Below are 24,273 nucleotides of genomic sequence, written 5' to 3'. Positions count from 1 at the left end.
ATGGATTAAGGTCACTAATTAGTAAGGAACTCTCTTCACCTGGTTGTCTAGGTCTTATTTGAAAGGAAAAAACAAAAACCAGCAGGCACTAGGCCCTCCATGGAATTAGTTTGACAACACTGTTTTAGAAGGTCCATGTTTCAGGAAGCCCTTTGAGCAGTAGCTATTGTTCCATGGTAATAATAACAGCAGCAACATGGTTAAAACATTACTGGAATGGTCTTTTCCCTCTGAACACCAACTTCTCCCCTCACTACTTCCTATACTCTGCTTTTGTGGAACTACTTTCTGTAGTGATAAAGAGGGCGTATTAGCCAATACACTTCCCCTCTACAAATGGGACAATTTACAGTATAATGACAAAGCTGTGGGGGGGAAGTTTCTGTACTGGCACAAACTGTTGAAAACACTGCTGTGCTGTACACAGTGTTCCTTCTGAGTGACAGACTGAAATTATTGCATGCCAGCCTTTTTGATAGTAATAATAATTTATTTGTAAAACACAAACAAAATTCAGCAACAATACATCAAAAAGTAGAAAAAACAAGGTCAGCAGCAGAATTTAAAATGTGATCCTGTATTGAACAGGAAGCCAATGGAGGTTGAATAAAACAGGGGTGCTGTGAGTTTTTTGTGTAGTTTGTGAGAGCATCCTGGCAGCTTCGTTCTGGATTATCTGGAGTCGAGACAGAAGCCTTACTGCGATTTCTGTCAGCTGTGCACTACAATAGTCAAGCTGAGATGTCACCAGGGCATGGACAAGCTTCTCAGCATCTGCAGTGGACAAGAATAACCTGATTCAAGCAATGTTATACAGGTGGTTAAAATGTAGAAAGTGCTCATCTTACTCTGTGCACTCTTTTTATTTTATTTTTTACCTTTATTTAACTAGGCAAGTCAGTTAAGAACAAATTCTTATTTTCAATGACGGCCTAGGAACAGTGGGTTAACTGCCTGTTCAGGGGCAGAACGACAGATTTGTACCTTGTCAGCTCGGGGGTTTGAACTTGCAACCTTCCGGTTACTAGTCCAACACTCTAACCACTAGGCTACCCTGCCGCCCCACTCTTAGAGTCAAAGGGCACAAGCTCTCTTTTGCTGCAATTAAGTTTTAGGAAGTTCAACTGCATGCATCTCTTGGTTGCATCTAGACAGTTCTGTCAGTTTGGTTGTTACAGTCTCAGTGTCCCCTTTTTCAACAGCATAAAAATGAAAGTTTACTCCAAATCTTTGGATTAGTATATCAAGTGGCAGCATGTATATAGTTAACAGGAGTGGCCCCAGAGCAGAGCACTGTGGGACCCCTTGAGTGACTGTGGCAGGGTTGGGTTCATAATTTCCAAGTGTCACAAATTCTTGTCTATCAGTCAGATAGGAGCAAAACCACTGGAGTGCTGTGCCAGAGAATCCCAAAAAGTTCTTAAGTCTGCTGATGAGAATCTCATGATTCACTGTGTCAAAGGCTGCTGTCTTGTCCAGAAAGAAGTTTAAAGGATGCTAGTGTCTCCGTCATCAGCTGCCATCATCAAGTAATCTGATTGCATGTGTTGACATTGATACATACAGAATACAATGTACAAAGATGAAATACAATGTGGGATCAAATTTTTACCACAAATCATTATAATTCATTGGTGCAATTACATGTCAGTTTGCATTCCAGCATTAACTACAATGAATAACTGGCCATGGAAGAGGGAATTTTGGATGGGTGGGTGATGGTGGGAGGCATTGCTATTCTGTCAGTTAAAATCAGGAGTTAATATGTTTCACTTTTCTTTTCCCTCCTCTGCCTCTTCCCTCTCTTGCCTTGATGTGCTGCAAACAGGCTGAAAAGGGCCCAGCTGTGTGGAGTTATTGTTGGTGTCAGTAGGAAGTGCTGATAGCTTTTGCAGCTGAACAAAAGCTGGATGAGGGGATTGGAGGGGCGCTCCAGACACTGTGGCTCCAGTCTAGATTCTCTCCCACAATCCCTGCACCGCACTCCTATTGTTCTTGCTGCCCCCCCTTCTCCCTCTGCCATGTCATCTGCGACCTGGGACAGAGGGCAATATATATATATTTTTTTTTAGTTTTAGGGGCTACTGCAGCAAGTAAAAAAAAAAAAAAGGTTCCTTGTTAACTATTATTTCTGGTAAAAACAAAGTTAAGTCATCCTTTTTGCTTGTGAGGCTGGTTGCTTACTCATATGGGTCATTTATTTGGATCCTTATAACAATGGGTTTAGTTTATAAATGTAATATTTAAAAACAATTGCAATTATATACATAAGCAAATTAACCTAGAAAAACTAAGGGAACATTTACAAAAAAAACCAAAAAAAAAAAACCTTTATAGTTATTTTCGCATATGGTCTTAAAATGTTGCATGACATATAATTGCACTATAAAACACTGTTTGCAATCAATAGCTTGGTTAATGTATACATCACTTTTTCTTGGACATTCTAGCTTTGAGAAAAGCTGCATATTTCATATAACACATTTTGCTGGTTGCTGGTGTGTTCATGTGATGAGACATCCACAGAGACAGACTCCTGCATATATACATATTTCCATGTGAAGGAATGCTGCCACAACTTATCCTATCAATTTGGTAAAAATGCGGTACAAATGCATGCTTTCACTTTACAGCTCTCCATCTTTAGCTTTCTTTCCCTAAATAGTCTTTGCAGGTGCGTGGGGCGGTAATATCATCAGAGTGACTTAAGGTGATAAATGAATGATGATCACTGCAGCCAGTTTGTTCTCAGGGTTTGCGCGCTATGCAGGTGAATGGGGGAATGAGAGCCTGTTGTTTGAGGTCTCCATAGCGACCGCCCGCTCGGCGCCAGGCTGACAGGCGTCAAGGCTCGGATGAATGGGTGACGTCATGGCGCTGGCGCCTGCCAGTCTGCCTCGGCTTGTTTGGACAATCTGGGGGAAGATTCAGAGCAATGCAATTTCAATGTGCATACAAGGCTGAGCACACACGGAGAACATGTGAAGGAATTCGTGAAGTTGATCACAGGAACTTCCCTTCACGAGAGGAAAAAGAGTCTGTGCTAAAAAGTGCAGTTTGTAAGTAGCCAATAAAGAGACAACAGATTCTCTGCCATCTATGTTAACAGGAGAAAGGGCACCAAAAACAGCCATGTATAAATAAACCGTTATAAAAAATAAGTACTGCTAGACTAAATTGTGAATGTGAGTGTTAGGCCTATAGAGCTATAGTCTATCTAGGTATACGTTTATGGCACCTTAATAACAGTGCCTGTGGTGCACTCAACGGTTATTGGGGGAGAAAAATCTCAAGCGTTATGGTTATTACCATCAGCCATCCAATCAATTCCATCCCACACACATTCACAAACACAGCACACATACCCATACCCTTGAGTGTCCCCAGGAACTCTACACCTGCAGAGTCCCTAAACCATGGACAGCTGGATTCCCACATCTCACCCGTAAAAATACAGAAATTTGTTTCGATTTGTAACGGCATCCCTCAAACAGAATGTAAATCATTATAACCAGCGCGCGCTCCCATTGGCCAAGAACGCATTTGTGAACCGTCCTTCTAGCGCTAAAACGGCGGTGCTATTGGCCCTCGCTCTGCAAACAGGACAGTTGTGGGCGCCCCCAAATAGTCTACTATAAATTCAAAGCTGTACTCTCGTGCGTTGTTGAGAACTGTCAACATCACTGAGACAACATTCACAAGACTACTAACAAGACTTTTGGAGCCTTCGCTAATCTATTTACGCACCATATTTTCATTATCCTTGGAAACTACAACATCAGCCAATATGAAGGTTGTCGGACCTACCTGTGCACTGAAGAGCAAGGTTGGAGGCAAGGACATGGTGCGGTGCCTATCCGACCAGAGCCTTTCCATCTCCAAATGTAAGATCCCGCTGCTGGACGAGCAGATGACCGTGTTTCTGCAGGACATGAACAGCTGTTATAGCAAGCTGAAGGAGCTGGTCCCCACTCTGCCTACCAACAAGAAGGCCAGCAAGGTGGAGATCCTCCAACACGTCATTGACTACATATGGGACCTGCAGGTTGAACTGGACGAGCCGGAAAAGAACCGTCAGCAGAGCAGCGTGCCCCGCACACCTCTGACAACCCTGAACGCAGAGCTGGCCAGCATCACCGTCGAGGTAAATATCACTCTGACACGTCTTTATTCGTTTTTACAAGAGCTACCTAGTGTCTCCCTTCTGCCCTAACTGTAAGTAGTAATACGAATAGTATAACTGTGCGTACACTGGTTTGTTTATAACTGCGTAAAGTTCAGTTTCAGTAGGCAAGTCATTTCACTGCAAACACTGACCTAAACATTTTTATTTTCTCTATTTCCAGAATGGATTCTCGGATGACAGAATCATGTGCCGCTAGACCTCTCGGAGTATTGCCCCATCATTCCAGAGCGACCACCACGATGAATGAACAAGGTTACATTATGTGACATTTTATCACTACCAAACCTTGAGCCAAGTAGGAAAGTTGCAAACTCCCATGCTAGAAAATACTTTCGATGGACATTCTAAAGAAGCGAGGAACTGTCACTCAAGGCATTCGATCCATTTCGAGATCTCATAGAGACGATTGGGTCTGAATAGACTGTGTTAGCCAGGGGACCATGGCAGTTACTGCAAACAGCTTTGCCTGTTGTGTAGTTGCTCAAGAAGTTTTGTGAAACATGTAGAAATTCAACATTTTATAAAGAAAAGTTAATTTTCTCAGATTCCTGAGCGACAAACTGTATTGTATATTACAATGTCACACTATGTGAAAAAAAATGTTTATTTTTGTATACAATGTACCTTAAATGGTGTTTTTATTAAAACAAAACTATTTTTAAACATGGCTTTTATGGTATGTGTGTCACAGATCATTCCCATTCCACATCACATTCAGTTAGGCATAATAGATTCATATAGTGTTCATATGTGCGTGCACAGGCTTTTTTTTCTATCAGAATTAAGTCATTTCAGGAGCTGAGGCAGTTAACAGTTAATGAGTCCTACAACAGCAAATTACAAGTTAGCATACAGTATAAATAATATGGAGAAGTCTTGAGTCAAGAGGTCGTGATGGATATTGACAATGATATCTAGCAGAAAATATGTGCTGAATTGTCAAACAGACTAGCAAAGTAATAGGAAAGCATTTGGTAATTTGGAAACATCTATTCATAAAAAAAAAAATGTAATAGCAATTTGGAACATGCTAAAAGTAAATTGTGTTTTAGTTGAGGATCCTCTACACTAGCATTTTCTATTTCGGCAGGGCAGGGGTTAAATTGTTTTTGGAAAGAAAATTCGTTGTAAGATTTCCCTGGTGCAATGTTTTCCCATTTCCCTGCATTGCGATGCGCACAGCTGCAGCCCCTGCGTTCTGAGACACGGCCAGTGTGGGATTGTGTGTGTGTGTTATAGCTTTGTGAAAAGGGCAGGGGCAGGCGGTTGGGCCCAGACCGAGAGGCGCCTCGGCACACCTGGGGAAGTTCAGGTTAAATAGCTCCACATTCCTCAACACAGCTGATTGAAACATTAACAAACAGTAATCCACAAACCAGGCCGCAGATGGGTGGGGTGCTCTACCAAGAAAGAGACTCACTGTTATAGATTCTATTCCCACACAGAGACAAAGTATATAGTAATAGTAAGTTTATACTGTAACATAAGTACTCTAAATAATTTAGACCATTTTAAATTGAATCTGGTAATATATGTTTAGCCTACTTGTGGATGAAATATGCCACGTTTTCTGTTATTTTTCCAATACATTCCTGTTTGTATGATTGAAAAGTCAGTTCATTTTGTCAGAGGAAAGTTAAAGAGCCCTCTTACAGGCTACAGACATCAATTCAACGTCGGTTCAACGTACTTTCATTAAAATGAGGTGGAAACAAATGTTGATTGAACCAGTCTTGTGGGTTCTGACTGGGAAGGTTTTGTAGGCTACAGATGGGGTCTAGTTTACACAGTAATATATGCTTAACATTTGTTTGCCTTAATGCCAAACCATCACAAAACAAAATTATATTGTATCTTTCCTGAATACTTTAGGCATGCATGCATTATTGTAGCCTGTTTGTCTATGTTTTTTTGGAATACCTTATAATATACCGCACCCATGTGGCCACTTGGTAGACTGCAGTCCACTGAAATTACATCAACTGTCTGTCTTGTTCATGGTTAATTGACATGCTATAAACTGGCACCAAGTGAAGGCAGCAATCAGACCACAGCTGTCATTTGTGTAAAACAACCACTATGCAATGTTATTGGGATGTGAGCTACACTTAACGGTTCAAACAAATTTAATTCGAAATTCCTTCTTGTAAAATATACTGAACAAAAATGTTAAAACAGAACATGCAACAATTTCAAAGATTTTACTGAGTAAGTTTATATAAAGGAAATCACACATTTTAAATAAAATCATCAGGCCCTAATCTGGGAATACAGAAAAGCATCTGTTGGTCAAAAATATCTTTAAAAAAGGTAGAGGTGGGGATAAGAAAACCAGTCAGTATCTGGTGTTACCACCACTTGCCTCATGCAGCGTGACATCTTTCGCATAGTTGATCAGGCTGTTGATTGTGGCCTGTGGAATGTTGTCCCACTCCTTTTCAATGGCTTTGCTTAGTTACTGGAAATTGGAGGGAACTGGAACACGCTGATCCAGAGCTTCCCAAACATGCTTAACATGTGACATTTCTGGTGAGTATACAAGCCAAAGAAGAACTGAGACATTTTCACCTTACAGGAATTGTGTACAGATCCTTGCGACATGGGGCCATGCATAATGCTGAAAGATCAGGTGATGGTGGGGGATGAATGGGACGACAATGGGCCTCAGTATATCTGTACATTCAAATGACCATAGATGAAATTCAATTATGTTTGTTGTCCGTAGCTTATGCCTGCCCATACATTAACCCCACCATGGGGCACTCTGTTCACGTCGACATCAGCAAACTGCACGCCCATGACGCCATACATGTGGTCTGCAGTTGTGAGGCTGGTTGTATGCACTGCTAAATTCTCTAAAACTACGTTGGAGGCAGCTTAGGGTAGGGAAATTAACTATTTTATCTGTCAATAGCTCTGCTCTGGTGGAGATTCCTGCAGTCAGCATGCCAATTGCACGCTTCCTCAAAATTTGACACATCTATGACATTGTGTTTCTAGCGAGTTTTTCCTAGCCACTGTGCTTCTACACCTGCATTGCTTGCTGTTTGGGGTTTTAGGCTGGGTTTCTGTACAGCACTTTGAGATATCAGCTGATGTACGAAGGGCTATATAAATGCATTTGATTTGATTTGTTGCGTAACAAACCTGCTCATTTTAGTGGCCCTTTATTGTCCCCAGCACAAGGTGACCTGTGTAATGATCATGCTGTTTAATCAGCTTCTTGATATGTCATACTTGTCAGGTGGATGGATTATCTTGGCAAAGGAGAAATGCTCACTAACAGGGATGTAAACACATTGTTGCACAACATGAGAAATATGCTGTGTGTGTGGAACAATTCTGGGACCTTTTATTTCAGCCCAACACTTTACATGTTGCATTTATATATTTTTGTTCAGCACACACTCTACCTGGGTTGCACCTGTGAAATACACCAGTGAATGCGAATTGAAGCAATAAATAAATAAATAAATAAATATATATATATATAAATAAAATCATGGGCCGGGCCCCAGATAAGTAATAATAGCATTAGGCTTGAGGTGGAGTGTCTTGAGCGCCACCCTCTGGTGTTATTGCACCATGAGAAGGACAAAGCAATTTGACCCTGATTTGAACCTTTGGTGCACATGTGTTATAATGCCAGCCCAATTCTGATAAAAAAAATTAACCAATTGGTCTTTTCACCCATCAGATCAGCTCTGAAAAAGATCTGATGTTAAAGGATCAAAAGAACAAATATTGGAAGATTTTTTAAAATCAGGATTTGGCTGCTTATCTAAACGCAGCCTAAATGAGGCATTACTTACATATGCTCATCAATCCATTGGTAGAGTAGGCCAAGATTAACCTCCATTGCTGTCTTTTCCAGCTTGTTCCACCCTATGAAAAGTTCTTGGTGTCCTGTCTCAAGATCCAGAGATGAGCCATGCCTCAGACAACCCTCAATTCTTCTTGATTAATAAATTGTGGACAAAAGACAACTGTTGGAGCCATGAGTGTTTAAATAGAAATTTGTATTTACATCAATATCAACATCAGTTAATGCTAGCCAGGTTCCTTTGGGATGTCACTAACCATAAACATTAGAGATGTCCCAAGGATCGAGGATAGCATGGCCCTATCAACATCGAGAAAAAAACCCGTCAGAATATACATCCTGTAAAACAAACGAAAACTACAAAAATTAACATAACCAGGTGAATCCTTTGTTTGACTTAAGGAAATTACTTATGTAGAAATGCAATTAAGTAATTAAACTGGACAAAACAGAATGTTATTTTCAGGAAGAAAAAAAAAAAAGTAAGAGGTGGATTTCATTCTGTTGCATGTCACTGCAAAGGGCTTCACCTGTCACTGAATCACCCATCCACATATGACTGCTACTGTTAGCTACCCACTGGCTTCTGAACAACAGTACTCAGTCCCCTATGCTATCAGTACAATATCATATGACGATATGTACCTAGTTACTGTCTGCATATACCAAGCATAGATAAAAATGTACACTGTCAAAAACCATACAAAGAACTGGAAAAATATCTTTGGATTGCGCAAGATTTAAAGGTACATTTCTTGGAGTCAAGAGTAACAGTCAAAGGACATAAAACACTACTGAGAGCTAGGAAAGAAAGGAAGAACTACATTATAAACAGTCCCTAGTCAATAACGCCACCCCACCTCTTTTCTATAATGCTCATACACACGCCAACACAGCAGCTTGACAGGAAGCTCTGCTCATTTGAGACTTTCCTTTCTTCATTCACTGTAATTTCAAAGCTCCAAACTGTCAATGCACCATATCCAAATAAAAGTGTTTCTAAAAAGAAACATGGCTGTTATCACTTAGAAGAAACATGTTCAGAGGATAATGACAAAGTTGAAAGTGGGAAACCCTCACTCATCAGTCCAAAACGTTAAAATAAACTGCAAACTAAAATGGTATTGACCTTGTAGACAAATACACAAGTTAGAATTTGACCAAGTCTCATACTCTGTGCAAAAAAAAGTGATCTATAAAAAGCATGTAGGATACTTTTGTAGCATATTTACATTTCATATTCACATAGAATAAATTGTGACATTAATACTGCAGTACCGTTTGCTTATGAGTTTGACACTCAGTTTCCATCTGAAGAAAGTTGTATTGCTTGAATCTGCATAATATAGAAATAACCTGCGCTAACAGCTCCCCAATTTTTTTATTTTTTATTTTTTTTAGGGGCATATCCAAAGGATAAAAGAAACCAATGCTGTGAATGCATTGAATCTAGTAAGGCTGTAATGACTAAGAAATATTGCAACAATCCTTTTACATAGAAGCCCTCTGGTAAAGTGCAGCCATAGCTAGTTGTACCGTATCCCATCCTGTATCAAATAGATTCTGTTTCCCAGCACACATACTATGCGGCCTCCTCTGGTGTAGCAGACACTCCCACAGGAAGAACAAGCAGGGCCTCTTCTTGAATTAAGTCATAAACACGCCACCCAGAGAGGGGCAAGCCTACAACGGGAGGCTGCATTAGGTATGAGGTGTATCTTTATTCCAGAGTCTCTCACTGTGTAGTTGGTTTGTTTTCACTGTGGCTTATTATGAGTGTCCTCCACGCGCAAACCGGAGAACAGTGGAGGGAGAAGATCTTGGGGCTGTGTCCGGTGACCCCTAGCCATCCCTTCTCCCACCCACACTGCAGACACATAGGTGGGGCACTGCAGTCTTTGCTGACCTCCTGGTGAGGGCTCTTATAGATTACATACGTTTTCAGCAATATTTCTGTAAATGACAAATTGGATGGACAGATGTTACAATAAATCCACACTGTTCAGGCTGAGCTATCAAACCACTACCAGGAAGTTATTACCTTTAACTATTTTAATGTATTAACACATTTCAAACCATCTACCTGTTCAGGTCCCATTGGCATCCGGCCCATTCCCATGGAGTTCATGCCCATCTGTGCTCCACCAGCACCACTGACCGGGCCTGGCCCGCCCATGGAGCCATTCATCATCATGGGCCCCCCAAACTGGCCTGGGTTCCCCTGCTGGGTGAACTGATGATGCTGGGGGTATGAGCTGAAACACAGAAAGAACAGAGTAGAGAAGATCGGGAGAACAGGAAGTCATGTTTTTCCCCCACATTATAATTAGCTTATCAGACATACTTGTTCCGTGGAACTCCACCCTGTGGCCAGCCTTTCATGTCTGCTGACTGGTACATGGGGCCGCTGTGGGGGTGGTGTTGCATCATGGGATTCTGAGGCCCTCCCACACAACCTGGCATCATGTTGCTGGGCGGGCTGCTGCCTGCACCTACAAACGAGTGGTCCCCCTGCTGGCTCATTCCTGTAATGACAGCCAGGTCTTAGAATGAACAATGCATACTTGTAATGATGCGTTAGAAATAGCAGTTAGAAAGAGGACAGTTAACATTACAACCCCTTTGAATGGGCAAACTCCTTATCAGGATGGTATGAATGGGAAAGGGAGTAGGGACAGGAGTATAGAGCCCTCTATTTTAGAGAATAGCCAATGGAGGAGATGCTTCAAGGCTAATAAATACATAGAAATTTATCCTGGTCAGACCATAGTTCCCGCCGTAGTTGAACTGCTGCTGTCCTGGCTGGTTCATGGGGGGTCCTGCCATTGGGTTGTCCATGCCTGCAGGGGCCGTGATGTTAGGTGGGGGGCTGAAGCCTCCTGCTGCAGCCTGTTGCTGCTGCATTAGCATCATCATCCTCTGTCTCCTCATCTGTAGTGTCATCATCTCTCTGCTGCGCTGAGCCATCATCTGAGCATTCAGGAATCCAGGCTGCCCAAGCAGACAGGGGAAAACACTGATATGACTACAAGCATTTCGCTACTCTCGCAATAAACAGGTACTAACCATATGTATGTGACCAATAAAATGTGATTTCCGACATGCCAACAGAATGGGTTTAATCAGTGTGTGTGAGAGAGGGGTGGTCTGCCCTACCAGATGTTGATTTTATGGAACATGACATGGGAGGGGTTTGACTACCTACCTGACTCCCCATACTGGGCTGCATCCCAGGCCGCAACGCAGGGTTTCCTGTAGGGGTATTCTCCATCTTGATGCCCATACCTTGACGGGTCTGATTCATGAACTGCAGAGGGAGAGAATAAAGTTAGTCACATTTGCCATCCATATAGGTGATCCACCTGCCTGCGTTCACATGCCTCTACATCTAGACATCACAATCAAATATAGCCTTTTCTGCAACTTTGAAGTGGCGTGTGCCATATGCTCATACCTGCTGGCCCTGTAACCTCTGCACCAGCTGCTGTCTAAGGGGCTTGATGGCACTCATCATGCGGGGTCTCATGTTGGCGCGGGGGTGGCCCATCTCCCCCATGCCAGGGAAGCCCCCCGAGCCTTGCTGGCCCCCCATCTGGTTCATCATGTGGTTGAAACCAGCAGGGGACTGGCCCTGCATGGGGTTACCCCCATAGGCTGACTGCATGCCCATAGAGGGGGGTCCTGGGTACCCCTGGCCATACATGGGCTTCTGCTCCATCCCCATGGAGGTGTCTGGTCCTGGGCCAGTGAAGGGCTCTGATGGGGGCCTCCGCCCCGGACCTGGCTGTGGCTGCTGCTCTGGACCATGAGTCTGGGAAGGAGAGAGGTTAGACATGGTCAATATAACAGTATGATTCTTGTCAAATGGTTTAAAGGCACTGTAAATAAAAGACTCCATGTTGAACTTATACAGAGACTTGATTACACACAGGTGGATTGTATTTATCATCATTAGTCATTTAGGTCAACATTGGATCATTCAGAGATCCTCACTGAACTTCTGGAGAGAGTTTGCTGCACTGAAAGTAAAGGGGCTGAATAATTTTGCACACCCAATTTTTCAGTTTTTGATTTGTTAAAAAAGTTTGAAATATCCAATAAATGTCGTTCCACTTCATGATTGTGTCCCACTTGTTGTTGATTCTTGACAAAAAAATACAGTTTTATATCTTTGTGTTTGAAGCCTGAAATGTGGCAAAAGGTCGCAAAGTTCAAGGGGGCCGAATACTTTCGCAAGGCACTGTACCTGTCCTACGAGGTCGGGGATGCCCAGGGCCCGGTCGATTTCCTCCAGGGCGATAACATCCGTGTTGTTGAGCAGAGAGTCCAGCTGGTCCAGCAGCGCCAGCTCATCACTCTGCCCCTGGCTGGTGGAGGGCGGAACCAGGAGCTCATCAAGGGGGTTCCCAAACTGACGCCTGGTACACAACAAGGGGGGTTAGTACAGTACAGGCACCAGTTGTACTGTATACAGAGGAGCCAACACACTCCAGACCAAGTGCTAATTATGTTTGGGTTAACAGGAGAGAGCAAACAGATGAGGGGGGAACAATGAGGCAGACAGCGAGTGTGTATAAATGTGTGTGTGTTTATGATGATGGTTTTTCACCTATTTGTGTTAGTGGGTGGTCTGTCCATTCCCATGGCACTGTCAGGCCAGGAGGGGGAGTGAGGTGGAGGACCCTGCCCACTGAAGGGACTCATCCCCATATTCACCTCATTGGAAGCTACAGAGAGTAGAATTCAGCATGAACCAAATCATACAAACATGAACACGCATACAGTTGGTCATAAATACTCAACCAAACTACATGTAATATTCATTCACCCCGCCCACACACTACATACCCATTTCCATGAGTTGCTGCTTCAGCATAGACCTGGTGTTGCCAGGTAAACTATTGGATCGGTTGACCAAGGGGCCTCTCATTATGCCCTTGGAGTTGAAGTCCATCCCTGGCCGTCCCATTGAGGGGTGTCCTGGTGCACCCACAGGACTGCCACTGGACCTTGGCATCCCCCAGTCACCTTGCCCTGCCATGGAGGGCCGCTGTGGCATCCCCATAGCCCTGTTCATACCTCCTAGGGAACAGTCTTGTTAACATCCATTAATTAAATACATCTAACTGTAGTACTGAACAGCAGTGCTGTCGGAGTGTAATTGGAGTGTAATAAGGAGAGGCTAGACAGGTCAATAGATTGAGAGGTTAAGGGGCAAAATTCACATGCTGAAACCAATCAACCCAACGTAAGTGAGCAAGTAAATAATTTTTTGGGCGGCACCACCCTGTGGTGGACACATACCCATGCCTCCAGGTCCTGGAAAACCGTTGGTTATGCCTGGCTGGATAGGGGCCTCCATGTTCTCCAATTTGATGAGGGTGGGGCAGGGGACGTTCCTCCTCCCTGCCAGGCCTCCACCACCATCCAGGGGCCTAGCGTCCAATGACAGAGCCCTTTGGAGGGGACCACGCTGGGCAGACATCATGGCTCCTCTCCCCCCATCTGGAACACACAGAGGAAGGGTCAGTACAGGCCAAGGACAAACACTCTACATATGGTAAGGATGTGTGGTTTGCTGCATAAGTCATTTAAAATGGGCAACATATTAGCACTTCTGGAATTATCTATTCAGAATTAGCAGAAACTCATGCTAGTTTACCATGCAAACTGTCTGGGCCACTTCCCCGCTGGTTTCCCCCTTTTCCTGCTCTGGAGTCGGGCTCGGGATAAAACCCAGAGCTGGCGTTCCTGCAGCCTCCAAGAATTGTCTCCAGGGTTTCCAACTGGGAAGGAAAACAAACAAATGTTACTGTTAACAAGCTGCTCTTTGCTGAATAAATATAAATCAATTAACCATAGGCACAATGTCTCTCCCTACCTCATCAGGTGGTTCAGTCTTGACCTTCCCCACCATGGGGTTGGGTTCAGAGGTTGTGACCCCTGAGGCTCCCCTCCCCTCTAGGTCATCCAGCTTTGGCTTGACATCTCTCCTTGCCCCTTCAGAGTCATCCTTGTTGAGGAGGTAGTGGAGGAGGGCGTGGGTCTTCTCCTTCTTGGGGCTGTGCTGCTCTTGCTTCATCTCAGCCCCCCTCGCTCCTGGCCCCAATCCTGGACCTCCTGGCCCAGCCTCTGGACCACCATCAGCGATCTTTCCCGTGGCCTCAGCTGTGATACGGGCCACCTCATCTGGGGTGTTGCCATTCTGCAGCAGCTTGTGGAGTATCTTGTGCTTCTCCTGCAGGGACTGGTTGGCAAAGTGTGCTGCTGCAGCCCCTGTTCCCAGGCCTTGCTGTCCCACTGCAGCAGTGGAGGACGACACACCCGTGGAGGGGCTGGGCATACCCTGCATGTCATCCTTGGCCTCAGTGCCCATGGGGGTGGTGCCAGGGCCAGCCTGGGGGTTATGGGGCACCAGCTCCTCTGTAGGGGAGGTGAGGAGCTGCAGGAGCTTCTTATGGCCCCCCTTGTTGTCAGGGACCCGTCGGTTGGCTTCTCCCCAGGCTGGGCCCTCCCTGTTGGCCTGGCTGTCTGGCTTGTCTGAGGTCCCCTCTGTGGTGGGGGTGTGTTGCTGCTGCTCCCCTCCACTGGCCAGTGAGCTACTCGGGCTCTTGGAGTCTGAACTGCCTGGTTTACAGACCGCGCCCTGCCACTGGCTTTGTCCCTGCTGGGTGGAGTTGACGCTTGGGGAGCTGTCAGGCTTGTGTGCGGGGGGAGAGGTGAGTGCAGGTAGAGAGGTGCCCACCCCCTCACTGATGGCCTGGAGGGCATTTAGGGAGCTGCTGGAGAAGCCAGTGCTAACTCCAGACCCCCCTGGGTGACCCGAGCTCATGGGAGAGTGCATACCTCCTGGGGAGAAGGGGCTAGCACACATTTTGGGGCTCCCCCTTACTCTAGGGGAGCCCATGATGTTCTGCTGGGGGATATTCATACCTGGACTGCCCTGGGGGGGGCTAGTCATGGCCCCCATGCTGTACCCCGCTCCATGGAACGGTGTCTGCTGCTGCTGAGGATGCTGCTGATGCATTCCAGGGAGGCTCATCTGACTCCTCTGGTTCATCCGATTTATCTGGTTCATCTGACTCATAGAATTAATCTGGTTCATGGAATTCATCTGAGAGTTCATTGGATGCATGGAGTTTGTTGGATTAATGGAATTCATCGGAGTCATATTGTTCATTGAATTCCTTTGAGAGTTCATTTGATGCATCGAAGGGTTAATCTGATTAATACAGTTCATCCTGTTGCCAGCTGCATACGGGGGCCCGCCTCTCTGACCCATGTGCCCCTGCTCTGCCCCCGTGCCGAAGCCCCTATTCATGCCACCCATGCCCCCTCCAGGAGCCATGTTCATCTGGGTGTTGGGGAGGCCCATGCCCTGGTGCCTCATCACACCCCCCTGGTTGGTTTGGAAGCCATTCTGCTCCCTGGCAGGGAAAAGGAGAGGTCAGGAGTGGAAAACACTATCTACAATACAGTAAAAACCTAAATCTGACCTACTACAACTGGACAAAGAAAACAGTCAAATCCTACACTGAGTGGGTGATGGTGATGCCATGGTTCTGAGCGCACCAAGCTGACATACTAACCTCTGTAGCAGGTGGGTAGAAAGGAAGGTGGGTGGCTCATTGGAGGTGTGGTTACGACACAGTTCGCTCCTGGTTTGAGCAGTGACCGGGGTGCCGTCGGAGAGAGAGAACCGGTAAGATGGCGTCTCGGCACGGCCATGCAGAAAGGCTGGAGAGAACCATGACAACAGAAAATGAGACTGACCAACCAACATGCTTATCACCTAATAGTGGTCTGTTATAAATTAGGAGCAGATATGCTTTGTACTTGTGCATGTATTGCTCAGTATCAAGGTGAGACATTGAGAAGTCATGGTTATATTGCAGGGAGCCAGAAGAGAAGAGTATAGCAGAGAGAGACATACCCTCCTGGTAATGACGTTTGTAGGACCAGGGCTGGCCCTCGCTGCGATGGAGGAACATTTGCATGCAGCGCCTCACCAGGTCCTCCCAGCCTGGATGCATGGTAGTGTGGAGAGAACTCTGCTGTTCGATCTCTATCAGTTTACCTATCAGACAACACAACCAAAGGGCAGGGGTCACATACATTGCAACTGTATTCTTATTTCATTCTGAAAAACAAATATTATCTGTGTGTCCCAGACTCAAATTCATGTTCTAAAACGGGCCAGTCCTCAATATATGCAGATCAATAGACATTCCCAACAGTTCGAGAGCGTGTTCGGTTACTCAGATTGAACGAATGGCGCGAGCATTTGAATAGAGAATGAACACGTGACTGTAGTGCGTTTACAGTCGTCTCACCTGAGAGCTCATGGCGGGTGCTGAACCTCTCAGTCCTCTCCACTGCATTGACGCGACGGGCCACGCAGATCATACACGACTGCAGGTCTGGACATACACAGCCACAGCCCAGTCAGTATACACAATCATTCTCAAATAAACCTAGATCAGGCTCTACAACACTTCTGTCCCAGTTCCCATAATACATTTACAGAAAGTAAATGTGAGAAGTACAGCAGGTCTGCGTCATAAATAGAAAATACACATTTAACTGTTACACATGATTGAGGATGTCCTGCCCCTAGTCCGCTACCTTCTTCCTCCATCATGGCACGGGGCTGGGTCAGGGCGAAGCACTGCATGGTCTCGTAGCGCTGCCTGTTGGGACCCTCAGACTGCCCATGGTTCTGATGGTTCTGTCCGTGACCGTATTTCACCAGCATACGGCAGTTAAAGGTGTGGCTCTTCTGCCGCAGTGCCTCTCCTCCCCATGACCCACCATTGGGTGCTGGATGAGATAAAGGGACACAATAATTACTTTCATGCCATTCTGCAGTGCCACTAAATAAAAGTGAAATGTCATATGTTCAAGTTTTATTGGGACTGTGTGTCTCGCACTGTTGTTCTTGGGCAGGTTCTTGTGCAGCTGCTCCCGGTCATCCTCATGGAGGATGTTGTAGACAGAGGTATTGATGAGCTCCTCCTGTTTGTACTGTAGGTACTGGGTCACGTTGTCAGACACAAACACGACACTGCCCTCCCGGTTCACCACAAACAGAAACCCATCCAGGGCCTGAGGCAGAGGAGAGAGGAACAGGGGGAGATAATTGTGTTTGTCAATAACTATCAATACTAATGTTTATGACCAGCTGCACATAAGAGGTATTCACAGTCTTGTATGTCACCGATTCAACATAAGGAGGTGAACCTAATTCCACTGCCCTTTGACCCCCACCCTGTCCACAGGCTAACCTGTAGTAGCAGCGGTCCCAGATGGTCTTTGTCAATGACCCCTTGACCAGTGGAAGACACATCTGCCTTCTGGACGTCGTCATCGCTGCATGAACTCTTCCCTGCAGAGGGACAAGGATCCACAGTCACTTCACATTAGATAAGGTATATCCAGTTATTATAGTGCAACATTGCAGGACATAACTCTAAACATGCAGCTTGATATCAATTGTGGAATTGTGAGGATAAATTAGAAACATAACTGCAAAACAGTTTTGCAGGAGACCGAAATTAGCCTACCAGTTATCCAGCCAACCATGTCACAGTAGAAATTACCAACTGTCCACCATCAGAAGGCAATATTAACTAAATTTATACACTTCTAAAAATACCATTAGATTAAATCATGATATAGTTCAGTGTTCAACATATTCTGATTCGAAGAGAAATTCACTTGGAAGGAAGGGAGAGCTTGAACAATAGATTTTGGTTCTTTATTTAGAGTCACAAGGCTAACAGTAATGTGAGGGAAGAGGTGAAAGAGTATAACTAAATTAGACAGGAGTAAATGAATTGGAGAAAGAGGGCAAGAGATGTGTGCTTAAAAGGTAACAGAAAAAGAGGGCCTTCATCATTCACTGCCTGTAACTATGGCAACTTGGCTGTACAACGCTCCAAGCAGCAGCAGCCAGCTGTGGCCCTGGGGTGGATACCAATCCAATAACTTTCCTTCCTTCTCACCTTCCTCACTGGTCTAATCCGAGTGGATTGCATCGGTATAAACTGCACATAATTTACCTGAAGGCTAGGTGGAGCTAATACCATACTGCTTACACGATCCAACCACTTCAGAGCAACAAAGGACAAAGGGGGGTTTATGGTGCTGGAATCTCTCGCTTGTCTTGAGAGCCCTCCCCTTCCACCCTGCTCTCCAGTCCCATCCGTCTCCCAGGCTGGGCCTGCCACTCCAGTGCAAACAGACACATGAGCCTGGAGCACCATGGCCTTGAGCCATCACGACTCAATTACAGGTGTTCATTTCTCCCAAACACAAAAGACTGAGTCCAGGCCAGGCAGCCACCACCTAACAGCTTCATCACTGACAGTCTCTACAGCCCAGTTTGACACGGCATCCTCCTAATCATAAAACCATGCACTGAGCAAATACTACAGCAATGATTTATGAATGACTTACCATGTTCTCCCGACGTTTTTTTGTTAAGCTAAAATCAAAAACATGCTGATATTAAGAGCACACTAGTGGCATCAGTAGAGCATTGGGGAGCTGGTACCTTGCTCTTTGATTTGCCTAATCTGCCGGACGGTTTCCTTGAGGATGGCACATTTGTCTGGCTTCACGTTGAAGCTGACCATGTTGCTGAGGTTGGCAGAGATCAGCTCGGCCAGCTCCTCGATGTATTTACTCTCCTGCTCCCTTCTGCGCTTGTCACACCTGCAGGGTGGGGGAGGGTACAGTCAAATGTCACCATGACAACCACACCTATCCCTCCATAATGAACAGAAATCCATGGGAATGAAAAATAGATATTGAAGCCAAGGAAAGGGGCATTTCACAGAGGCTAGTGAGGAAAGAAAACTCTTTGCTTGTAAACACACTAAGACAGGCACACACAAAAAGAGAGAAAGGAAGGAGATGCAGACGGAGGCACAGCTCCCAACAGTGACTCACCCAAGGCCTGGTGTATCACAGGTGGAGATCTTGCGTTTCCGTTCGGAGCACATGGGCGCCATGGAGTTGTCTGCCACGCCACTCATCCTCAGCACATATCAGCACCTGGGGAGACAAGACAGATCTGAGACGCAGACACTGACTGACATGTGACCAGTGCTACTGACTGGCTTATTGTACTTCATTCCGCTCCAATTTATGCATTAGAGGAAGGGTTTCCAGACACTTTTACTCAGGCCCCACTTCCAGCATTGGGGAACATCTCATGTGCGCCACATCTATTTCTATGGGCACATGCACTGTTAATGTCACAAAAAAAAAAAAAAAAAAGTGCAGGTTTTAAAGGTCATTTTCCTGCAATTCTATACATTTTCCCATTGCTAATGTGCATTCATGTGATATGAGTGACTCAAACATAACAAAATCCATGGGCTAAAAAACATTAGCTGACATGGGTTAGTTGATCTGGACATTTCTGACAAGTTATAAATAGCTACGGTATGCAATGACTGATATGACAAAAGGAAAACTGATGTACTAGCCAATTTCGAAATTGCACCTTGTGCATTCTACTACTACAACTTTTAAGATTAAGTTGAAAGCAGTTCTGAGCCCCCCCCCCCCCCCCACTGTGTTAGGCCTCTTCGTGCACCTTGTTCAAGAGGTTTGTCCTTTACTACTATTATTCCATATACTAACTACCAAAATCCCTTTGCTATTTCTTTTGAATTGACATATTAACAAAGGCGATTCAGACAGTAAGCCGAGTTAGCTAGTAGCTATACAAGTCTCCCTACATAGCATTTGATAGGAGGAAAATCACATCTGTTCCAGTGTGAGGGACTGATGATGTGATTTAAAGCCTCTGGAGAAATGGGTCATCCTGCGTTCAGCCTGCTGCTGCCTGCTCTACTCCTCCTCCTCTAGCAGTACAGTAGTCAAACACCAGCACAGGGACAAGCTGAATTGTGTTCATGGAAAGCAATAGAAACGTTGGTCCTGAGATTAGACTATACTGCATTCACGTTTCCAACAGCCCCTGCCTCCACTACACACCTCTTCCCTTCATGTCCACTTCTCTTACCCCGAATCCTCCCTCTACAGCTGCTGTTCCCTTCTTCGTAGACACTGCCCTTGTTTTCCTCCCCTGGACGGGCCTTGACCCACTCAGGGTTCACACCAGAGGAAGACGGCCACTACTTTCCCTTTCCCGCACAACAAAGAAAGAAAAAAAACAAGTTCATTGTTCCAGCGCTTGAGAGGTAGGCTACGGCACACACACACACACACACACAAACTGAAATGGGCAGGCAAGCACACTGGCACACAGACATACTGTCTTTCACACAATCGTACACACACACGCTATGAACTCATCATTCTGGAGTGGAAAACTGCAGAATGGATGAGAGCCGTTATGCAACCTCAGTCCAAAACTGCAGGCTTGGACATGTAGAGCACCACCTCTGACACTCCTAGGGGGTTTCTCAATATACATACATACCACCGTACTCCACACGCTCATGCTCCAAGTGCATTCTCCGAAGACGTTTTTGTGAAGATCAGATAGTGTGGAGAACACACAAAACATTTGAGAAGCACCCACACCCCCCCTACTGTATTACCTCATGCTGCACCCCCATTCACTGAACCTTCTTCCAGCCAGGACAATGGCAACAATAGTTACAGTAGCTAGCTGATGGTTATGAAGTATGTGAGAATCATAATCTAACCAGATGGCAGAAATGACTAACTAATGTTAATGCAGATGTCAATTCTTCATGGGTAGCTAGCTAAATTATTTGTGGCTAAATCTGGCTTGCTAGCTAATAGAAGTTGCTAGCCTGTTAGCGCTATTGACTTAAAGGGTAAAAAAAAAAAGTTTTTTCTTTTTAAACTAGGCAAGTCAGTTAAGAACAAATTCTTATTTACAATGACAGCCTACCATGGCCAAACCTGGGCCAATTGCGCGCCGCCCTATGGGACACCCAATCATGTCCGGATGTGATACAGCCTGGAATCGAACCAGGGACTGTAGTGACACCTCTGATGCAGTGCCGTAGACCGCTGCGCCACTCGGGAACCCGGACCTACGCACACTACAGTGGGTATTGAGGCGGCAGGTAGCCTAGTGGTTAGAGCATTGGACTAGTAACCGAAAGGTTGCAAGATCGAATCCCTGAGCTGACAAGGTAAAGAAAGATCTGTCGTTCTGCCCCTGAACAAGGCAGTTGTTGAAAATTAGAATTTGTTCTTAACTGACTTGCCTAGTAACATTATTTTAAATTAAAACATTGTAGGCAGGTAAAAAAAAAAATATGCCCAAATTACATATTTATTCACTTATCAAGATAAAATATTGTAGCCAGGCAACATACAGTATGCGATGTGATTGGGCAAGATTTCAATCCGAAGTCAGTTTATTTTCTCTCGCTTCAGCTCAAACAATGGCCGCCATTGATTTCAAGAAAATGTGCATATTTTTTTACTTGGTTGCGTCATATATTTCTATGCATACTTTGTTGAAGCGGAGTATGCATTTGATTTGTGCTCCTCCTTCACATACTTTGATCTGGACTCGTACACCGACCCTCCCGTGCCAGGAGCACAGTAGTATGCATTGAGAAACACTCCTAGTCTCCTGTAGAGCGCCACCGCGGACACACTCCTAGTCTCTAAGCCCTACGTCTCCACTGCATGCTCCCTGTTCAATCTCCTTTTCACCATCCCTCTAAAATCTCTTTCCCTCATCCCCCCCCCCCACCTACCTTAAGAGCAGAGTCCCGCTTGTCGGTACTGAAAGAAAAAGGTCAAGCTATATAGCTTGACTGTATACAAGATATAGGGGGAAAATAACAAGAAAGTGGTTGTATAGGAGACTGCAGTGAAAAGTTTCATTTCCTTGTACAAATCTTTCCGTTGCACTATATCATAAGGTGGTGCTGGTAAAGCATATGAATATTGGTTTCCTCAAATATTTTGACAACCATGCTGCCCAGTGGCATCAAACTGAATATATTTGCATACATGCACAAAACATTAAGAACACCTTCCTAATATTGAGTCACACCCCTTTTTGCCCTCAGAACACTCAATTTGTTGGGGAATTGACTCAACAAGGTGTCAAAAGCATTCCACAGGGATGCTGGCCCATGTTGACTCCAAAGCTTCCTTCCCACAGTTGTGTCAATTAGGCTGGATGTCTTTTGGGTGGTGGACCATTCTTGAAACACAGGAAACTGTTGTGTGAAAAACCCAGCAATGCTGCAGTTCTTGACACTCATTCAAAGGCACTTCAATCTTTTGTCTTGCCCATTCACTCTCTGAATGGCACGCATACACAATCCATGTCCCAATTGTTTCACAGCTTAAACATTATTTAACTTGTCTTCTCCCCTTCAGCTACACTGATTGAAGTGGATTAACAGGTGACGTTAATTAATAAGAAATCAGACTGACATGGTGAATCCAGGTGAAAGCTAGGTCATTCCATTTGTTGTTCGCTTTTACTTCAACTTTTCAACAGACCTATACTCTGAAAAGGAAGGAAACAAATGTACAACAGATATACCCTTTCTATTTCAGAGAGTCGTCTCGTCTGAACAGAAGCCCACCATGAACAAGTCACAACACGCCTGGCATTATGTAAATGATCCTGAATCAGCCACTTCTGACAATGTGAAACTTGCCCAGAGATTGGGAGATGTTTGTTCCAGGTACGGGGCAGGTTTTAAAGTGATAGGAATTGAAAGCGGTTAACGGTTTTATAAGACAACATAGGCCTACAAAGTTTGTTGAACTAGATTGAGAATCTGGAGAATGAGGTGCAGTGTAAATGGCATGGACTCCACTGCACATGTTCACACACCTTCACCTGATTGTGTCCAATCCCAATCCATTCAGTCTATGACCTCTGTCTCAGCACAGCCTGTTATGAGAGAAGAGACCAGTTCACACACTGTACACTGTCAGGTCTAAAGCAAGTTCTCTGACCAAAAAAAACAAACTGAGCAGTAAAGGGTCAATGGATGCTACCGGTCAGTCTGACAGACAGGACTAAGATAAAAAGGTGAGAGTTGGTGAACAAAATTAACCAAGCCCAATGTGGCTCCTGAAAATTGTAACGTAACAAACTGCAAGATAATTTGGCTATTGAGTTTGTTCACCAATTTGCTTTTATTAGAGATGTTTTAATGTAGACTATGTCCCGCCTTCTAAGCACTACAGTAATGAGCGACCCCATTAGCTGGCTGATACTATTTCGAACAGAACCCACACGCTTCTATTTCCTGTAAACTTCTAGGTGACGGGGCAGTATTTTCATGTCCGGATGAAATGCATGCCCAAATTCAACTGCCTGCTACTCATCCCCAGAAGATACGCATATTATTAGTAGATTTGGATAGACAACACTGAAGTTTCTAAAACTGTTTGAATCATATCTGAGTATACCTGAACTTATGTAGCAGGCGAAATCCAGAGGAAAAACCATTTAGATTTTTTTAGGTCACTCTTTTCAATGGGAATCCAGATTTCTAAGGGACCTTCTTGCAGTTCCTATCGCTTCCACTGGATGTCAGTCTTTAGAAATTGGTTGAGGTTATTCCTTTGTGTAATGAAGAAGTACAGCCATCTTGAACAAGGGTCACTTGAAGGGTACTGTTAGATAGAGGCGCGTGACCAGAAAGCATGCTTCAGTTTGTTTTCTTCCTGTATTTAACACAGATCATCCAGCCTTCAATTTTATAGATTATTTAGGTAAAAAAAAAAAACTAAAGTTGTATTACAAAAGTAGTTTGAAATGTTTTGGCAAAGTTTACAGGTAACTTTTGAGATATTTTGTAGTCATGTTGAGCAAGTTGGAACCTGTGTTTTTCTGGATCAAACGCGCCAAATCAATGGACATTTTTTATATATATATATATATATATATATATATATATGGAATTAATCGAACAAAAGGACCATGTGATGTTTATGGGACATAGGAGTGCCAACAAAAGAAGCTCGTCAAAGGTAAGGCGTGAATTATATTTTTATTTCTGAGTTTTGTGTCGCGCCTGCAGGGTTGAAACATGGTTTCTCTCTTTGTTTACGGAGGTGCTATCCTCAGATAATAGCATTGTTTGCTTTGCCAAAAAGCCTTTTTGAAATCTGACATGTTGGCTGGATTCACAACAAGTGTAGCTTTAATTTGCTATCTTGCATGTGTGATTTAATGAAAGTGTGATTTTTATAGTAATTTATTTGAATTTGGCGATAGCATCCCACATATCCCAGAGAGGTTAATTAAAATGTTTAATATTTGGTA

The 24,273-nt window shown here is 44.5% G+C and overlaps 2 protein-coding genes and 1 long non-coding RNA gene across 12 annotated transcripts in view; 1 reads left to right on the top strand and 2 right to left on the bottom strand.

Moving 5' to 3' along the window:
• Nucleotides 1-469: 469 nt before the first annotated feature.
• LOC118940492 (uncharacterized) lies at nt 470-3,506 on the bottom strand. The gene is made up of 2 exons (XR_005037069.2): nt 3,372-3,506; nt 470-2,915 (listed from the first exon to the last, which is right to left on the bottom strand). It is a non-coding gene; the product is annotated as an uncharacterized LOC118940492 (long non-coding RNA).
• A 68-nt stretch (nt 3,507-3,574) lies between these two features.
• LOC110494548 (DNA-binding protein inhibitor ID-1) lies at nt 3,575-4,853 on the top strand. The gene is made up of 2 exons (XM_021569697.3): nt 3,575-4,144; nt 4,347-4,853. Exons 1-2 carry the CDS (start codon nt 3,788-3,790, stop codon nt 4,380-4,382), a joined length of 393 nt encoding a protein of 130 aa, XP_021425372.1. The 5' UTR covers nt 3,575-3,787; the 3' UTR covers nt 4,383-4,853.
• Nucleotides 4,854-8,188: 3,335 nt separating this feature from the next.
• Nucleotides 8,189-24,273, bottom strand: part of LOC110494547 (nuclear receptor coactivator 3) — a 33,616-nt gene continuing 17,531 nt past the window's right edge. For 2 of the 10 annotated variants that reach the window (XM_021569692.3, XM_021569695.3), the window contains 20 exons: nt 18,963-19,067; nt 18,565-18,725; nt 17,294-17,394; nt 16,940-17,114; nt 16,635-16,829; nt 16,343-16,429; nt 15,943-16,086; nt 15,599-15,746; nt 13,891-15,436; nt 13,672-13,795; nt 13,314-13,514; nt 12,858-13,091; nt 12,619-12,736; nt 12,256-12,427; nt 11,464-11,820; nt 11,215-11,316; nt 10,775-11,000; nt 10,354-10,534; nt 10,093-10,264; nt 8,189-9,962 (listed from right to left, as the gene is read on the bottom strand). In XM_021569692.3, the coding sequence (XP_021425367.3) occupies nt 9,951-9,962; nt 10,093-10,264; nt 10,354-10,534; nt 10,775-11,000; nt 11,215-11,316; nt 11,464-11,820; nt 12,256-12,427; nt 12,619-12,736; nt 12,858-13,091; nt 13,314-13,514; nt 13,672-13,795; nt 13,891-15,436; nt 15,599-15,746; nt 15,943-16,086; nt 16,343-16,429; nt 16,635-16,829; nt 16,940-17,114; nt 17,294-17,394; nt 18,565-18,725; nt 18,963-19,048 (4,542 nt within the window). In that variant the 5' untranslated portion in view covers nt 19,049-19,067 and the 3' untranslated portion in view covers nt 8,189-9,950. Of the gene's footprint in view, nt 9,963-10,092; nt 10,265-10,353; nt 10,535-10,774; nt 11,001-11,214; nt 11,317-11,463; nt 11,821-12,255; nt 12,428-12,618; nt 12,737-12,857; nt 13,092-13,313; nt 13,515-13,671; nt 13,796-13,890; nt 15,437-15,598; nt 15,747-15,942; nt 16,087-16,342; nt 16,430-16,634; nt 16,830-16,939; nt 17,115-17,293; nt 17,395-18,564; nt 18,726-18,962; nt 19,068-20,046; nt 20,168-22,830; nt 22,891-24,273 lie in introns of all 10 variants that reach the window. The other 8 variants (XM_021569696.3, XM_090206022.1, XM_090206019.1 and 5 more) reach the window with 7 other exon arrangements.

Source organism: Oncorhynchus mykiss, chromosome 17 (genome assembly GCF_057628025.1).
Source record: "Oncorhynchus mykiss isolate SJ-2025 chromosome 17, ASM5762802v1, whole genome shotgun sequence".
NCBI lineage: Eukaryota > Metazoa > Chordata > Actinopteri > Salmoniformes > Salmonidae > Oncorhynchus > Oncorhynchus mykiss.
This window is presented reverse-complemented; position numbering and strand designations above follow the sequence as displayed.

What these genes read in the sequence shown, in the direction of transcription:
- LOC110494548 (XM_021569697.3), top strand. Translation starts at nt 3,788, where the DNA reads ATGAAGGTTGTCGGACCTACCTGTGCACTGAAGAGCAAGGTTGGAGGC. An exon ending in TGGCCAGCATCACCGTCGAG is followed by an intron (nt 4,145 to 4,346) that starts GTAAATATCACT and finishes CTCTATTTCCAG; the next exon opens with AATGGATTCTCGGATGACAG.